This window comes from Daphnia pulicaria, chromosome 2 (genome assembly GCF_021234035.1).
Source record: "Daphnia pulicaria isolate SC F1-1A chromosome 2, SC_F0-13Bv2, whole genome shotgun sequence".
Taxonomy (NCBI): domain Eukaryota; kingdom Metazoa; phylum Arthropoda; class Branchiopoda; order Diplostraca; family Daphniidae; genus Daphnia; species Daphnia pulicaria.
The window spans coordinates 7,632,126-7,649,361 of record NC_060914.1 but is presented as its reverse complement, the minus strand read 5'-3'; the positions used below and the strand labels follow the sequence as shown (position 1 = coordinate 7,649,361).

The 17,236-nt window shown below is 37.6% G+C and overlaps 5 protein-coding genes across 5 annotated transcripts; 3 read left to right on the top strand and 2 right to left on the bottom strand.

Annotated features, from left to right (window-relative positions):
- Window positions 1–345: 345 nt before the first annotated feature.
- LOC124327830 (proteasome subunit beta type-6-like) lies at window positions 346–1,498 on the top strand. The gene is made up of 6 exons (XM_046786846.1): window positions 346–518; window positions 585–652; window positions 710–841; window positions 904–1,033; window positions 1,100–1,244; window positions 1,313–1,498. Exons 1-6 carry the CDS (start codon window positions 444–446, stop codon window positions 1,438–1,440), a joined length of 678 nt encoding a protein of 225 aa, XP_046642802.1. The 5' UTR covers window positions 346–443; the 3' UTR covers window positions 1,441–1,498.
- A 76-nt stretch (window positions 1,499–1,574) lies between these two features.
- Window positions 1,575–4,189, bottom strand: LOC124327828 (ATPase family AAA domain-containing protein 3A homolog). The gene is made up of 9 exons (XM_046786844.1): window positions 3,823–4,189; window positions 3,331–3,768; window positions 2,988–3,268; window positions 2,826–2,926; window positions 2,594–2,751; window positions 2,377–2,530; window positions 2,189–2,303; window positions 1,881–2,132; window positions 1,575–1,816 (listed from the first exon to the last, which is right to left on the bottom strand). Exons 1-9 carry the CDS (start codon window positions 4,037–4,039, stop codon window positions 1,712–1,714), a joined length of 1,821 nt encoding a protein of 606 aa, XP_046642800.1. The 5' UTR covers window positions 4,040–4,189; the 3' UTR covers window positions 1,575–1,711.
- A 163-nt stretch (window positions 4,190–4,352) lies between these two features.
- LOC124327831 (oxidized purine nucleoside triphosphate hydrolase-like) lies at window positions 4,353–5,070 on the top strand. Its single transcript, XM_046786847.1, has 3 exons — window positions 4,353–4,555; window positions 4,626–4,777; window positions 4,861–5,070. The coding sequence occupies exons 1-3, from the start codon at window positions 4,407–4,409 to the stop codon at window positions 5,031–5,033; spliced, it is 474 nt and encodes a 157-aa protein (XP_046642803.1). The 5' UTR covers window positions 4,353–4,406; the 3' UTR covers window positions 5,034–5,070.
- Window positions 5,071–5,309: 239 nt separating this feature from the next.
- On the top strand, window positions 5,310–12,453 carry LOC124327829. The gene is made up of 3 exons (XM_046786845.1): window positions 5,310–6,219; window positions 9,479–9,601; window positions 12,067–12,453. The coding sequence occupies exons 1-3, from the start codon at window positions 5,407–5,409 to the stop codon at window positions 12,226–12,228; spliced, it is 1,098 nt and encodes a 365-aa protein (XP_046642801.1). The 5' UTR covers window positions 5,310–5,406; the 3' UTR covers window positions 12,229–12,453.
- Window positions 12,454–15,889: 3,436 nt separating this feature from the next.
- On the bottom strand, window positions 15,890–16,576 carry LOC124327680. Its single transcript, XM_046786678.1, has 2 exons — window positions 16,438–16,576; window positions 15,890–16,323 (listed from the first exon to the last, which is right to left on the bottom strand). The coding sequence occupies exons 1-2, from the start codon at window positions 16,574–16,576 to the stop codon at window positions 15,890–15,892; spliced, it is 573 nt and encodes a 190-aa protein (XP_046642634.1).
- Between the last annotated feature and the right edge of the window lie 660 nt (window positions 16,577–17,236).

Below are 17,236 nucleotides of genomic sequence, written 5' to 3'. Positions count from 1 at the left end.
AATTTAACAACTCAATGGACACCTTATTCCGATTTTCGATTTATACCAAAGCTACAACTACGAATTTTCGAGAAATTCGGCCCAAACTGAGTGAATAAGAATTCCGAACATTGGTTTACTAAGAATGCAATAGGTGTCGCTGCCCTCATGATAAAAAAGTCTTCTGTGGTAACAAACCATCTATTCCATTAACCTGTCTGTTTTAATTTTACAAACCATATGATTATCAAGCAGAGAAATTCAAAATAAAAAATAATTAAAATGTCTGGGATCAATTAATTCAAAAATATTACATGATCGACCAAAAATCGTAGATGAGTTGCCGCCCTACACATTCAAGTATTGAATGGCCAACCATAAAGCCAGAAGTGCTGAGTAAGGGGCTGTCTACTGTCTCTGTCTTGTAGTGTTGTCCAATTTCAACAGTTTCATTTGAATCATCCATGGCTTGTACAATGAATAATTCTATTTCCGATCTTCTCAGCCCGGATTGGTTGACATCAGAACACAGCACAGGCGTAAGTATTAACAAATTCTTTAATATTAAAGTGAAATTTACATTTTAAATATTTTTTCCAATTTAGACGTCAATTATGGCTGTAGAATTCAATGGTGGCGTTGTCATTGGTGCCGATTCGCGCACCAGTACTGGGTAATTTGATCATATTGTTTCAAAAGGGTTTTGATAATCGAGTTTTCTTATTTTTAGTGCATATGTAGCAAACAGGGTTACTGATAAGCTGACCAAAATCACCAACCATATCTACTGCTGCCGTTCTGGCTCCGCTGCAGACACTCAAGCCATTGCTGATATTGTTAACTATCATTTGGAATTTCATGAGTAATGAATAACAGGTTTCTGTGTTATAAGTTACTGTTACTAAATTGTTTTGTTTTTAATAGAGTTCAGTTGGGTGAAGCTCCTTTGGTGAAAACAGCAGCAAGTGTCTTTCAAGAACTTTGTTACAATTACCGAGATCAATTAACAGCTGGTATTATTTGTGCTGGATGGGATAGACGTCATGGTGGACAGGTACGCTAATGTAAAAATATTTTATCATTCATGATTTTAAACATGGTTTCTTGATATTTTTCTAAGGTCTTTAATATCCCTCTTGGAGGAATGTGTGTCAGGCAATCATTTGCTATTGGTGGTTCAGGTTCAACTTATGTCTTTGGATTTGTTGATTCTAATTTCAAAAAAGGCATGACAAAGGATGAGTGTGTCCAATTTGTGTTGAAAAGTAAGTACTGATGGAATGATAAGACAAATGATTAATTTTTTTTTACAATGCATTGTTCTTTTTTGCAGCCCTTGCATTGGCAATGAGCAGAGATGGTTCCAGTGGTGGTGTTGTTCGTTTGGGAATTATCACAGAAGATGGAATTGAACGTCGTACAGTTTTGGGTAATGAACTTCCACGATTTTACGAAGATTGAGATTTTCAATGTAACTGCTTATGAAAGTACCAATACATAAAAGAAGACTTTAAACACATCATGGGAATCCGACTATTTTTATTAAAACTATGACGTAACTACGGGTAAACAAATTTGACTCTGGGAGAGGAAACGATGGACCATAATCCATAATGTATGGAATATATTGTCAAACAAAAGTAGCAACAAGACAAACAAAGCAAAATGTAACGCGTCGTAATTGCCACATTTGTTCAAGAAATTTCATCATTTACTACGGCCAATTTTTAATCTAATTATTCTTTGACTTTTCAACTCCGGATTGGGAAAGAAAACTCCTGTTTTTAGCGCTAATAGTTTTGAAATTTCCTCTTTCTTCTTCACTTTGCCATTCAACCTGTCATACAGCATACATTAAGTAACCAATAACTAAAAACAAATCAATTAAAAATTGTACAGACCTTCTGACAATGTTGCTGAACGGCATCTTTAACCTTCTCCATTACCATTTTCTCGGTAAGAATTCCATCAGAGGACGCATAAGCAGATGCTTGCCAAGCTACACCGAGCTTAGCTATTTCACGGCCTGACATTCCTTTCACTTCACTGGCAATTTTAGTGCATAACGCACCGTAATCAAACTGTGCAACTTTTAACCGTCTTTTTCCTTCTGCAGCCGGTTGTAAAATAAACTTGTCAAAATAGAGCCGAACCTAACAGTTGAAAATTGTAGACTTGACAGATAACGAAATAGTAATAACAATTGTACCAGTCGTTCTCTCTCTTCCAATCCCGGAAGCATAAATTCTACCATCTCATCTAATCGATCATTAACTGCCCAATCAAATTGTTCTGGAGTATTGGAAGCCAAAACCATCATGAACCTGAAATTAAAGATTTAAAGAAGAATATAATTATTTTGAAAAAAAAAAAAACTTAAAACGACAACGGACGTACTTGTTAGATTGCTCGCCGGTACGGTAAAGAAAAGCGTTTAGTGTAGCTCTCAAGTCCTCACTGATTTTTTCTGAAGATCTCTTCCGTAAAAATGCGTCTGCTTCATCAACGAATAAAAGCAATCCTCGTCGAGAGCCATTAGCCCAATCAAAAACTGAAAGAAAATATTTCTATGAGCAAGTTTGATCTTACAAGAAAAATAAAAAAATAATCAAACCTTTGTGTATAGCCGTAACGCCATCCCTACCCAACGGTGAAATATCACCGCCGGTCAATATAGCATAATCGAGCCCACTATGTTTAGCTAGCTTTTTGGCGAACAAAGTTTTTCCAGTTCCTGGCGGTCCATGCATTAAAATGTTCCGGAACATACCCCTTTAAAAACACATTAAATAAACAGGAACAGCTTGTTGCTATACATGATTATAAAGATAAAAATGTCTGCTTACTTATTTTGCTTAGTATTTTTTGTTGCGATTGCAATATCTCTCAAGCGTTCCTCCAACTTGGGCTCCAAAACTACTCCAGACAAAGCATCTTCTGATTTAGCCTGAAAGCATTTCCATAAATACTCCACATATCTAAAATGTAATCTGTTTAACTGGAAGTACCTTGATAGCCTTTATAGTTTTGATAGGGTGGCGAATTGTATCAACAAGGTTTACTCTCGATGTTTCACGAACTAGAGAAGGCTTTCCGATTCGGGACTCGATATAGCGAGCAACTACACCAGTACCACCTTTGGCAGAATAAATGCCAAGGGCAAGTAGTGAGATTCCAGCTGCTGCTGCAGCTATTTTATCCCAGTCAGAAAGGAAAGTATTGAACCCAGTTCCCAAAACAGCACCAGCAGTTTTTATGGATTCCATGACTGTGGCACGATTTTCAGAAGCTGTAAAAAATAAATGAAACATGTTAAAATAGAATTACAATATGAAAATTTAGTTACTGTACCTTTAAGACGAATTTGTTCCAGATATAGATCTTGATTCTCTCTGTCAACCTTGGCTTTTGCTCTCATTTCAGCTTCAAGTCTCTTCATGTCGGTTTTTGAACGAAGATCCATCTCATACTCCAAAGTTTGTTTTCTCAAAGCTTCCTGCTTAGCAACACTTTCTTCTTGTTTCCTCAAATTTTCTTCATTAGCTCTTTGTTGTTGCAATAATTGATCTTCATATCGCTTCCGAGCCAATTGATCCTGGTATTGAGATCTTTGTTGATTTTGTTTTGTTTCTTCTTGAAGAGTTTTTCTTCTTTCTTCATGATCTACACGTTTCTGATCAACTTTTAATTGTTCAATGTGTGCTTCATACTCCTTGATTTTGGCTATTTGCTCTTGCTGTCTTGTTTGTTCTTGAGCTTTTGTCAAATCCAAAGCATCTCTGGCAAATTCTAAATAACAAAACTTTAAGTAATGTTTTATTCAACATATTGATACAAACTTACTAGATTTTTCCAATTCTTTAGCTGCTTGTGCAGCTCTCTCTAAGGCCGAAGAGTCAAATCTATAAGCATCTGAAGCCCGCGCTCCACCAACATTCCCACGAGGTTGTTGATTTTGCGGTTGACCGGTATTGGAATTGTCGTCTACACCACTTTCGGCAGGGGGTGGTACTGAGCCAGTGCTACTAGGGTCCTTCCTTAATCCAAAAAGCCAAGACATGGTGAATTCAAACTGTAACCAGAATTATTTCGAATATCTTGCAAAATTCCACGTGGATGGAATTATGAAACTTGCGAGGTAAATTTGGAAGCAGACGATTCGGACTACACCGTTCCGTTACTAGAGGCGTACGTAGCGACGGTTACGTAGGGGGAAAAATGAACAACTTTGATAAGTAAGGCCAAGAAAACTCTACCATTTCAAGCTATTTCAAGAAGTTCCTCACTCTTCGACACCTCGATAGATGTCGTTATATCTCCTTCGCCTGTTTTCCTTTTCTGTGTTTCAATCTGTAATCAGCTGTAATGTTTAAAGGCCTTTCAGTACTTGTGTTAATTGCTGTGAAGCACTGTGAAGTCAATCCAGCATGAACCGTAAAGTATTAACATTAGTTTTGATTAGAAAGCTAAATGAAGTATTGCTTGGTTATAAAAAGAGAGGATTTGGAGTAAACAAATGGAATGGTTTCGGAGGGAAAGTGGAAGCAAAGGAAGGTATTTACGAAGCAGCAGCTAGGTGAGAGATGAAAAATATTTGAAAAGGGATTTTACCTATAATGCAAAAAGTTATGTGAATGAAATAATAGGGAATTGAGAGAGGAATGTGGACTTGTTGTCTTACCTGTAAATTTGGAAAAGATTGGCCTAATCAATTTTGAATTCGTGGGGGATCCTGTTATTTTGGAAGTTCACGTATTTACTTCAACTAAATATGAAGGCCATCCTTTTGAAACAGAAGGTAAATTACTCTAAAAACTAGACAGAGTTAATTAGTCAATAAACTTAATTATGTTTTCCTACATCTTCTTTTTTCATATAAAGAGATGTTACCTAAATGGTTTCATGTTACGGACATTCCTTTTGATGATATGTGGGTTGATGATAAGTTGTGGTTCCCTCTGTTCTTGTCAGGGAAAAAATTCAAAGGTTACTTTCTTTTCCAAGGCCATGATGTCATTTTAAAACATAATCTGGAGAATATAACATGTTTCTGAAATTCACCGTTTAATAAACTTTGTGATAAGTCCTGTATAACACGTTCTCAACTTAATTTCTAAGTTTGTATTGTTGTTTGTATGAGGGCATGATTATTCACGAATAGTATTGATCAAATTGTAGCATTAGATTGCGTGACATGGTAAAGGCCTATATACATAGTAGTAAATACAATGCTCCATGGCATAGCGGAGTTGCAAGAGTTGCTATCGATCTGTTCTTTCTATTTATCGAACAAACACCAGTGACTAGTCGTCTTATTTTGAAGTTTGATCTGCACGAGCAGTGTCCTCCAAGCAGTGGTATAGATTAGTTAGTATTCACATTAATTGTGAGTTGTCCGGTACAATACGCTTTGAATTTTATTGTAAGATGGGTGAAGAATATAATCCAGTTAGAAACATTTGTTCGCAGACAAAGCGCTTCCGGACAGCAACTGTAAAAGCAAAAATTCTGAACACTGAACGACTCAGTAACATTGGGTTGGACATGTCTGAATTACGTTGCAAGGATTTGGCAAATTTTCAGTGCTGCATAGGATCACGGCCCCTGAATTCGAGTAAATATTTTAGTGATTCCCGGAATAATCAGTCGGGATGTTCTCAATTAAAAAATCAAGACGGCTGTTATGGTTCCATGTTTTTGAGCAACAATATCAGTACCAATAATAGCACAAATCCTCAACTTTCAGAAGGTTTTGAAGATCGCTCTACTCGCAATCATGTCGGTCGTTTTTCAAATGTTGTGAGTCTGACGACGAGCAATCATAAAGCTTCTCGTGTTCGAGAAATTACGAGAGAAATTAGTCAACATTTTCTTGCAAACGACTCATCTAAAAAATTTGCATCACGCTTCCCAAACTTCCAGACGAAAATTACACAAATAAGCAACATCGACACCGATATAGAAGAAAAATCAGAACGATCAAGTGATGGTACCACAAATTCTCACCGGATCAACAAGTCTACTTGGAAATTAAATAAAGATTTCAATGACACTCCATCAGATTCTCAATCGAATTTAAATGGTTGGCTATACTTTGTAGAATGTTCTACTGACATCCCTATGACAAAATTTGCAAAGAAAAAAGAAATTGCTCCACGTGAACTTTTTCAAAAGTGCGAAATTTGTGGGAACTCATTTGGGACGGCTGGCTTCAAGATACACCAACCTCGTTGTTCTCAAGTACGAAAACTAATTAACGATTTTAGCTAGGGATTTTAAATTTTAGAGTAAATTTCAAATGTTTTAATTTTTTGGTGGTGCGCATCAATTAAAATGATCTGTCTTGCCAAAGTGATAGAGAGTATGGATGGTGAAGCGACGCTGTAGGAATTCTCCATAAGGCTTCATCCGAGCTTTTTCCCAAGTATGCGCTAGTGACTTCTTGCGGATTTTTCCAGAAACATGTTTGAACACGTTTTTTTTTCTAAGTCCTTGCCAAAGGAAACAAATTCAGATTTTGTTTTAAAAAATGTGAAAAAACTCGCATTTTTTACAGAATCTAGGCATATCATCTATTTCGCTTTAAAAATATAGAAAAAACAAGGAAAAATTCTAAAAAGGAATTTTGATATGTAGGGATTTGAATCCAAGATAACTACCACGTGAATCAGCCGCTCTAGCAGCTACGCCATCAATCGCTTACTAAATTCTGAAAAATTACTAATCATAACCCTTTTTTCGGAGCAAAACAGCAGTTCAGTGAGGCTACGCGTGGTGGCAGCCCTGATATTTGGGAAAGCCCTGGGGCGTCTGCAAATCACGTCATCTCGAACTTTGAGAAAATGCTGGAAAAGCTCGGACGAAGCCTTATGGAGAATTCCTACAGCGTCGCTTCACCATACTCTCTATCACTCTGGTCTTGCAGAATCGCTAGGCGATTCCATTTGCGCTTAGTTTTTATCTTTTATAGGGGACCTACCTTAAGTTTGGGCTTTGGGAACGCGCGAAAGAACCTTATGGATAAAGGAAATTTCCTCGGTGTTCCATAAAAAAAATTTAATTTTCGTCGGAAAGCGACGAAATTTTTTTAAAACGTTATCATAAGGGTACGGATTATGTTGATTAATTTTTAAAGCGGGGAAGGGTAGTTTTAAGGCCAAGCCCAAAGTTTGAAAGAACATTAGGAAAAAAAGCGGCTCTTGCCTAGCAAGACAAGTTTTCCAGTGTTCTGTCGAATAAGGTTTTTCGTGATTCGAACGTAGCTCGAATAACGAATAACCTTCATTTATTCGACGAATAACTAATACGAACAAAAATAAGGTTTTTATTCGAATTTTCGAATAGAATAACGAATAAAGAATACGAATAAAATTTCGAATAAAATTTCGAATAGCAAATAAAAAAAGGTCGCGCCTATTGGAGTCCGTAATTCAGACCCCTCTAACGGCAAAAAGTGCGTTTTGAAATAAATATTATTTCATTATTAAATGCGCTATTATAGCAGCTAACTGCCGAAATGATTAACTGCAATCTTATTTGACCTGATTAAATACAGTTTCTATTTTAAAAGAGAACACAAAGTGCAGAAAAGAGAACACATCACACTACAGCCTTTGTAACTGTCGGTAACTGTTGCGAGGAAGACAACCGGTTTTTCTCATGTGTAAAATCGTAGCTTATTCTTAGATCACGGTACACATCACGCTCAAAAAGAGTAGCGTGAATGTGATTAATTCAGAATCCATTCTTTTCCCTTCGTTTCAACTCTAAAAATCAAAAACAAATTGGTCTGCTGGTCGGCGACATCAGAGCCATCTGGATTTACGGACTCCAATAGATTTTTCCAAAAATTCTCGGCGACAGACACGTGACTAAGACGAGGCAAAAATGAAAAATCTATACTAAACAGCAAACTTTCAAAAATCGTTTTTTTTTTTAATATTCGAAATTGTATTCGAAATCATGAAGCCTGAGGTAAAACGAATAAGAATAACTAATACGAATAAAGAAAATTTTATTCGACGAATAACGAATAACGAATACGATTATTTCCTTATTCGTTATTCGAAATTTTATTCGAAAGTTTTATTCGGCAGAACACTGAAGTTTTCTGCTATCGAAAAACGATTAATACGGGGTTGTAGATCTTTTTGCGCGATCGAAGTTTAAAGTTTTACGGGGCTGACGCGCAGCCCAAGCCGGCCAAAAGGGGGTTCGCTTTTCGAGCGCACACTCGAATAACGAATAACCTTCATTTATTCGACGAACAAGAGACTGAGCCCCGTTCAAATCCGGGGAACTTTGGTCTAGCGTTAAGTCGGACTGTTTTGCTATACTCTTTTCTGTAGCTTGTAGCTTGCTGTAGCTTAATCATCTGCCCGTAATAAATTTTATCGTGGGAAATCTGCCCAGTCAGTACCTTACTTGAGGATGTCGTCATCATGGCAATGCTATAGACATCTTGTGGTGATGCAGGTTGTTGCGTCATCAAAGATTGCGTCATCACGGCGACGACATCTGGTGGTGATTTGTTTGGGCATGTTTCGGCAGGATAAGCTCCTCCCCCTTGAGACATGAATAAGCTCCTCCCCCAAAATGTTCGTGACATTATCCGTGACATTGTGCGTGACATGAATAAGCTCCTCCCCCAAAAGCTTGTTCTTTTATTATATATGGATAAAATATACGAATAAAAATAAGGGTCTTATTCGAATTTTTGAATGGAATAACGAATAAGAATAAAATTACGAATAAATTTCGAATAAAAGATAAGAAAATTTCGGGTTTTCATCAATAGGGTCTTTGCATGAAATTTTAATTTGTTTAAAACATACCTGGTTAGAATCAGTTTTTACGTTGATTCTCGTGGTATTTTTTAAATATTTTTAAAATGAACTTAACTATGCGTATTTCTAATTCAAAAAAAATATTGCCTACGGCCGACTACAACCCTCTTTCGCCCTTAGGGCCTTAGGGCGAAATACGAAAAGGGTGATTTTAGTGATTTTGGTGAGCGTCGTCTACAAATTGATCAGAAATTAAGCTCCGCCTCTAAAAAATGGCTAAAAAATGGGAGGCGCTTATTTGAACTTTGAATCAGAAATACAAATAGTTAGGTTCATTTTAAAAATATTAAAAAAATTCGAGATTATTGTTTCAAACCCAGTGTCGTGTTTGTGTTAAGAAAATTTAGTGGGCTATTTTTTCACTCAATAGATTTTTTAAAAGTATATAATGATTAAAGTGATTATGATTTCAATATCTCCTAAACGGGAGAGAATTTTAGAAGTCAGCTAACAACAACAAATATGAACATTGTGTATCATCTTAAGCCCGGGCCATACGAGAGCTTTTTTAAGCAATATTAAATTGTTCTAGGTTTAAGCTACAGTTGCGCGGAATGCAAAAAGTTTTCCGTCGTGAAAATGCCGTTGCTGAAACCAAAAATATTTTACGTAAGGTTTAAAAAAGCTGATGCTAATCTTTTCATATTTTACAGACAAAAATAACAGATGCTAGCCAGCAGATGGATATCCCGAAAAACACTCGTTTTCGCGGACAGGCCCAATATCAAATGAAGGAACTTTCCACTGCAATAAATACAAATTCTAACTGCAAAAAGGTACCTTGAAATTTCCTGTAAAAAAAGTCACTGTTAACAATTAAGCGATCTCCGACTCAAAGAGCCCGAAATATTAGAAAAAGAGGGTTTTTCTCGGAGTTAATTTTCGAAACGCTATCAAAAAAGGACTTTAAAATACCAGAATAGGTCTGTACTGTTCAGAAAAAGCGATTCCAACGGAAACAACTAAATGAAAGAAAATGTAGCTCTTCTATATCCATCTTACAGAATCCAATAAAAGGATTTCTTAAAATTCGTTCAGATTTCCAAGATATCCGTCATATCACGTTTGCCATGTATAAAGGGATTGTATATCGGTTCAGATGGGACTTGATAAATAGGAAAGAATGGGAAAGCGAAGGAGTGGACAGAAAAGAGGGGAAAAAGCACGTATACTGCAAACGACAACGCCGAATGAAATGTTAATAAATTGGTCGAAATTGGGGTAACACGATAAATTTGATATCTTGGACATCTGAAAGAATTGTATTCTAAAAAAATCCCTTTTGCATTCTGGAAGAAGGATGACAGAGCAAAATTTTTTGATTAGTTTTGTTCTACGAGTTTAATATACAATAATTTAAAAAATCGAAAACTTACAAAACTAGGTGTCTAAAGATACCTTTTTCAACAATGCATAACGTGATGGTTACGTTTTCAATTCAAGATTGATGAAATAAAAATTTAAAGTTAAAAACACTGATTTTGCAGTGTAACATAACGGCAAAACGTGCGTAGTGCGTTCAAAAACTGGGCAGGATACGCGTCATGCACTAGATAATGACCAATTTGCTGGAGGGTCATGTAGCCAACCTTCTTCTTAGCCTAGTAGCCGATTTTCTAGTTTCTTCCCCGCGGCCCGTCCCTTGCGGTAACCAACAGAAAAACTTGTACAACGCCCCTTAGGCTAGATGAAAATTTAGCTTGACCAAATTAAATGGTTTGTTTGATACACTCAACTAAAAAAATAAATGGTTGCTAGGCTGAGACAATCCAGAAAGGGAATTCCTTTTGGATTTTGGTTGTTGTGATACCAATGAGCCTTTTTTAGACCGATATTTTGACTTTACGACCGTTGTTTGTCATTGGACCGTTTTTTTTTATTTTTGCGACCTGGTTCACATTCTATGCACGCTTTTCATTCCGGTCATTACATTTTACTCATACCAATCTTTCCCCTCTCAAATTTACGCACCATAATGTTAAATCGGTGCTAAGCATGGCAAACTCATATCTGTTTACTACAATTATCTATTCTGGATCGTAGAAATAGAGTGAACGATTCGTCTGTACGTCACAGAAAACAAAATCGATTTTAGATCAGTAATCTCCACTCTATTAAACAGGAATCCCAGAAATTCTTTTTATTGAGTACGGAAAAGGTGGTCTGGACTGTTTTGGAGATGTATCAGTATTTTTACATTTAAGAATTTAATTGTGGGTAGGGGAGACTGGAGTATGCCGGGACACCGGGTCAAGAGGGGCAGTAAAAGTAGAAGATTTTAATAAAATTCAAAACTTTTTTAGTATGAACCCTGGTAGCACGCCTCTATCTATAGGATGTACGTCGCCCATCTTTTGCAGCCGAGTGAGATGTCTTAACCCGACGTCCATAGGATTGCCTATGTCTATACTAATGTCGCGCTGTAAGACATCCAAATGGGTACGGCTTACAGCCGTCTTCAAAAGACTTAAATTTAAGCAAAAAGAAAAAAAGAAACGTTTCTCGATGGGCGCGAAAACACGTTCTTTGGAGTGGTACTCCAGTGCTCTACCCACTACACCACTCTATATTGCTTTTTAACTGTGTTTTGTTCAACGGCTTTAAATTAATACTAGCAGTTAAAATTATGAAAATGTAAAGTCCTTGTCTTCCTCATCTATCCTGTGGACAGATAATTTAGACATCTCACAGACGTCATGTTACGTCTGTCTGTTAAGCGTCTAATTTCTAGACACAAATGGATGTCCGTGATCGTATGAGAAACGTAGATCTATAGGACATCTATACGAAGATAGCATAAGGCCGTAGTAAATTGAGTATCCATGTGATATCCAATTTAGGTTGCAGATAGATCAGATTTGATTTAGACATTAAGACATCTATATGATAGACGATGGATGTAAGTGTGCTACCAGGGAACTTTATTAGTATGCCATCTAATTGGACATATATCTATCATGTATCCTGTCATAACACACTAAAATAGTTTTGAATTTCATTAAAATCTACTATTCCCCTACGATTTTTAATTCCGTCTAGCACATTGACCTGATGAAGTGCTAGCAGAATATTCTACAAACGGACAGGATGGAACTAATATATACCATATCGATGTTTTCTTTAGAGCAGACAAACTGTTCATTCTATTGATGTGTTGAACTTTATAATTTTTGAATATCGCAGTGAGGCTTTTTGAGATCTTTTATAATGTTGTTAATAAATTCGTTTTCCGTTTTTTTAGCAAGAAAAGGATAAGATATCAGAATCGCAAACGAAATTCAAACCAATCGTTTGTGACATTTGCAACCGTCAATTTGGATCACACTCCATTTCAATTCATCGGCCTCAGTGCCTAAAAAAAATCAACCAGAAGATTCCACCAACTGGTCAATTTAAAAATTAAGCAAATATTAAGCAACACGTGATTAATAGAAATTCAAAGAAAAAGAAATTCAAAACATCGTATCTTAATTGTGTAAATTTCTTTTATAACCAAGATGGAAATGTTGCCGCTGCTACAATCTTCCCTACTAACACAGCGATGTACCATGGATATGACTGCAGCGTACTCCCAAGGATAAGGGAGATACAAACAGCATATCCATGGAATGCTTCATGTTGATCCTTATTTCCCCTTCCCCGTACGTACCATTTGTATGTCCCTTGAATATACCGGTTTGTGTATACACAGTATCCTTAAATAACATCCATCTTTGGATATGATTTCTGTTAGAAAATAAAAGATAAAAGTCTCACCCCAGATTTGAATTACTGACCTTCAATTCCGTGGCTCACCTCCCTGACCACTTGACCAACTGTTCAAACAATTTAGGAACAAATGTTTGGAAGTAATGGAAATTGAGATATTTTTTAGCTTTTTCGTCCACTGTGTACCTAATATGGTTATACTGTGATGCACATTCTGTGCATGTACCAAATGGTATCACAACAAAATCATACCCCCGGGTATATTAGTTTGACGTACAATCAGTATTATTAATGAATATACGCCGGTGGCTCTACGATAAATATTCTTTATTTGATCCCATCCTAGATCCGAATAAATTTATACCTACAGTATCCACCTAACTATTAGGTACACCCCCCTATTTTCAGTGCATTCTTATGGCACTACGTGTCCTAGAAAAAATGCAATAACTCTTGAACCGCTTGGGCTAGATTTTTTTCCTTTTGGCCCTGAGTAGATCTAATGATGATCTACATTTTTTCTACACATGAAGTTGTCGTAGGATTAACCCCCATGGCGCTACGGTATCGTTCAGTTTATTAGGTACACCCGTTTTCCCCTCATATGCGCCGTGTTAAATACGGCGTTTTCAAAAATTTACAAAAAATACTAAAAATCAAGCTAAAATCTTTTTCTTTGTGCCAAAAGATGCAGAATTCTTCACTCTATACGAATATAAAGAATGATTTACAATAAAACCAACTCAGAGAACCCTTCCCTATACCTCAAAGTTTTCCACTTCAAAATTTGTCGAAATTTCTAATGCCTATGGGGGCGACAGTGCAAGTGTGTAGTAAAAAGTACAAATTTTGAAGTGGAAAACTTTAGGGTATACGGGTTTGGTGGGTACTGTACGCTATACTACCGCCCCCCAATTGTGACCTGGATCTATTCATCCCATATTTACCTACATCTTACATTAAGTGGATGGGCCGTGTTAGTAGGGTTACACGTCCTTATAAACTAGACCATTGAAACGTATTCATTCCTCGCATTGTGATTTTTTTATTAACACTGAGTCCACCACTCAATCAGGCCAAAATTGGGAGTTTTGGGGGTTTACAATTTTTGGAAAAGGGTGACGAAGGCATCGCAGCCAGTCTCCGTATAAATCATTTTGTGCAGAATTTTACGGAAAACCAAATGGTGAAATCCGCAATGTTTTAGCTAGCATAGTTTTTAAGTTATTTAATAAAAACTAAGGGACCCCCCCCCAGAAATTGTAGTGTTTTTTCTGATTTTTGACATAAGTTTTCGGGCAAACCGGACCTTTAAAAAAAATATAATTTTTCAGAATGAAAGATTTTGCCCCCCTCCAGAGACATCTCGCCCTGTTTTTGTTTTAAACGGTTATTGGCAGAGATATTGGCAATTGAAAATCTTGGAAATTTTTCGACATTTTCTAAAGATTTTCGCCATTGACATACGTCATTTCGCCACCCCATCTAGCGGCCGATTTTGAAAAAAGCAAGGGAGATATACTATTCTTCTGGCCATTAATTTTTTTTTCGAACTTCAACTATCGATAGCCAACCAAGCCCAGCAGTTTTACATCGATTCCATTCTTTTCTCAATCATTCAATCATTCAATCAATCAAAAATTAATGGCTAGAAGAATAATGCGGATTTCACCATTTGGTTTTTCATAAAATTCTGCACAAAATGGTTTATACGGGGACTGGCTGCGATGCCTTCGTTACCCTTTTAAAAAAATTGTAAACCCCCAAAACCCCCAATTTTGGCCTGATTGAGTGGTGGACTCAGTGTTAAAAATTGTGAATAGAATCAAAAATGTTGATTCTGATTCTTGATTTTTTTAAATTCTTGATTCTGAATCAAACATCACTGAATGATTGTGATTTTTTATTCTTTTATTCTTTGATTGATTGATTCTATTCAGGTTTGATTCCGTTCACATGTATGACCGATTCGGTAGATCACTGCATGGTAGAACATGATCCCCTTTTAGATATCTCTCAACATCGTTTGCATCTATTTTACTATATCCGAGATATTTCTAAGATAGCTTTTAGATATATTAAATTAGATATATTCAAGATATCTTACATATAGACATAAGATATGTTTATAAAATTCATGTACACGGCATAAAGTATTTTCGGTTTTATATTATTGTGTTAGGGTCATTCCGCCGAGTTTCGAATTTTTTCGTCGCAAAAAAAAATCGATTTGCTTCATTTTTTTATCGCGTGTTCTTCATAACATTAAGAAACATTTGACCAAAGGATTTTTTTTTATCATGAACGGGAAGCCTTCAATTAAATGTTAAAGTTTTGCGCTTTTTCACAAATTTTATGCGCGTTTTTTCATTTAAATCACTGCGCAGGTCATTTAAGTTAATTTTGAAATTTTGAAAAAATAACGATAAAAAAGAGAATTTTTTTCTCTTTCTAATGATGTATTTGGAACTTTAAAACATTTTTGTCTTCATTGAGCAATTTCAGTTCAAAGATTTTTTTTTTAATTGTCGGCTGATCAAGTCTGGTCTTTCGGATCAAACCCAAATTTGAACCAGTTATAGGTGGTAGTATGAAGAACATCTGGTAAAAGAATGAAACTTGTTCCGCAATCCGTTCAAGAGTTATGAATTTTTTAATTTCGTTTTTTTCCCTATGCCTTTAGTACGCGCGCACCATCCCTCCCTCTCCCTCTCCCTCCCTCCCTCCGCGGGGAAAGGGAGCGCGTGCATCAAAGGCATAGGGAATAAAAACGAAATTAAAAAATTCATAACTCTTGAACGGATTGCGGAACGTGTTGTCTGGACACAATCTGGAATCCTCCCTGAGAAAGGGTGGCCATTTGAACCAACGGTGAGCGCCATTAAATTTCTTCGCACCCTTCGTTCCGTCGTTGGCAGGATTTAGTCTCCTAGGTACGTGCCGCCAATGATCTGGTGTAGATCCGCTTAGGATGAGTTCTTTCTGGCTTGCTAAATAGGAATTGTAAAATGCTGTTTCGTTTTTCAACCAATAAAGGACCATGGAAGAATCCTTCCACAACGTTACCACTGATATCTCCTCTCTTGTGGCTTCTTTTAAACAGAGAGCCACTAAAATCTAGAACGGCTCCCAATAATTCAAGGCAAGGGATCGTCTGCTTCTGTAATGGCGCAACCTTTGTTATGGCTGTTACCAAGTTGGCGTCGACTAGCACGTCACATTCTGAGCGTAGATACGTACATGGCCGCCGCATACGCTTGTTCTGAGGTATCAGTAAACGCTTGTAGCTGAAACCGGGTTTTTCGGGGGTCAAAATTCGCTGGTCTTAAGCATTGCCTTCAACTCTCGTAGTAGCGTTAATTCTTGGGGAAGGTTTTCCATCTTTCCGTTATGCTGCTTGGAAGTTCATCGTACCACGACTGTCCACCTTCTTCCTTCCTTCCTAAACGCAAGATGTCTTGAATGATTTTCTTGGGAATCACGGTGATGCAGGCAAGAAATCCCTTTGGGTCGAAAATACTGGCCACTGAGCTGACGATCTCCCGTTTAGTATCTGCATCGTTCTCGATGTTTAGCAGAAAGGTGAACGTGCCGGATTCTACTTGCCAAATTAGTCCCAGGGTCCTTTCCACTGGCAGTTCATCTAGACCGATGTTCAACGCCGGTTTGGCTCGAAATTTGGGTGGGAATGAGAGCCACAGTTCCCTTGACGAACTCATCGCTTGAGTAAGAGGGAATCCACCATTTTTTAAAAGTTCAATCAAATGGTGACAACAGGAAATGGTGGCGTCTGCATCATTAAATGAGTCGAGATAATTGCCCATGCAAAAGTTATTTATAACCTTGTCGGCTATGTCAGCGTTTTCTGGGTGGTCTTCGGCTATACGTCAAAAAACGAACGAACATGATGTTGGTGAGGAAGCGGCCCCGAACATGTCGACCATCATTTGATAGGTCACCGGTGGCCCACTATCTCCTGGCCGTCGCCAAAAGTAGTGGAAGGCGGCTTGATCCTCTTCTCTGAAGCGAACCTTAATAAACATCTTTTCAATGTCCATGGAAATCAGGCAGGGACGTGACTAGCAGGTCGTCGGATTAGTTAGTAGCGACGGTCCATTAATGAAGCCGTCGTTGAGGCAAACTCCTTCATGTTGGCCGGCAGCGTCGAAAACTAAATTTGGTTTGTTTGGCTTGTTGCGGTTGATTACTAAGAAATGCGGAAGGTACCACGGACTTCCCACCGGGCCATCCAATTCATATCGCGTCAGTCGCCTGGCAAATCCCGCAGCTGCGTTTGCTTCGATTGCTTGCGTGTACTTGCTTGCAAAGTCTGGGTCCATTCTAAATCGATTTTCGTTGGTGTATAGTCGGTGAAGCGCGCTCGTTCTGTTGTTTGGTAGGCGGATGTCTTCCGTTTTCCACGGTGGACCCAATCCATTCTTATCGCCGAGGTTTCATATCGTTTGGATGAGAATTTCAATCGCTCTAGCCTCTTCTGCGCTATGCCGCTCTTGTCGTTTTCTTATTGAGTTGAACAGTTCCGGTGTCCACAAAAGCTGGACCGCTTCGTCTGCTTCATCTTCTTGCCATGCGGCGGTTGCCGCGCATGTTGCATTAATCGGATAAGGATTGGTGGCCGGCGCGTAGGAGATCTCACCCATTGCTGTCCATCCGAAAGGTGTTAAGACTGCGACTGTCCCACC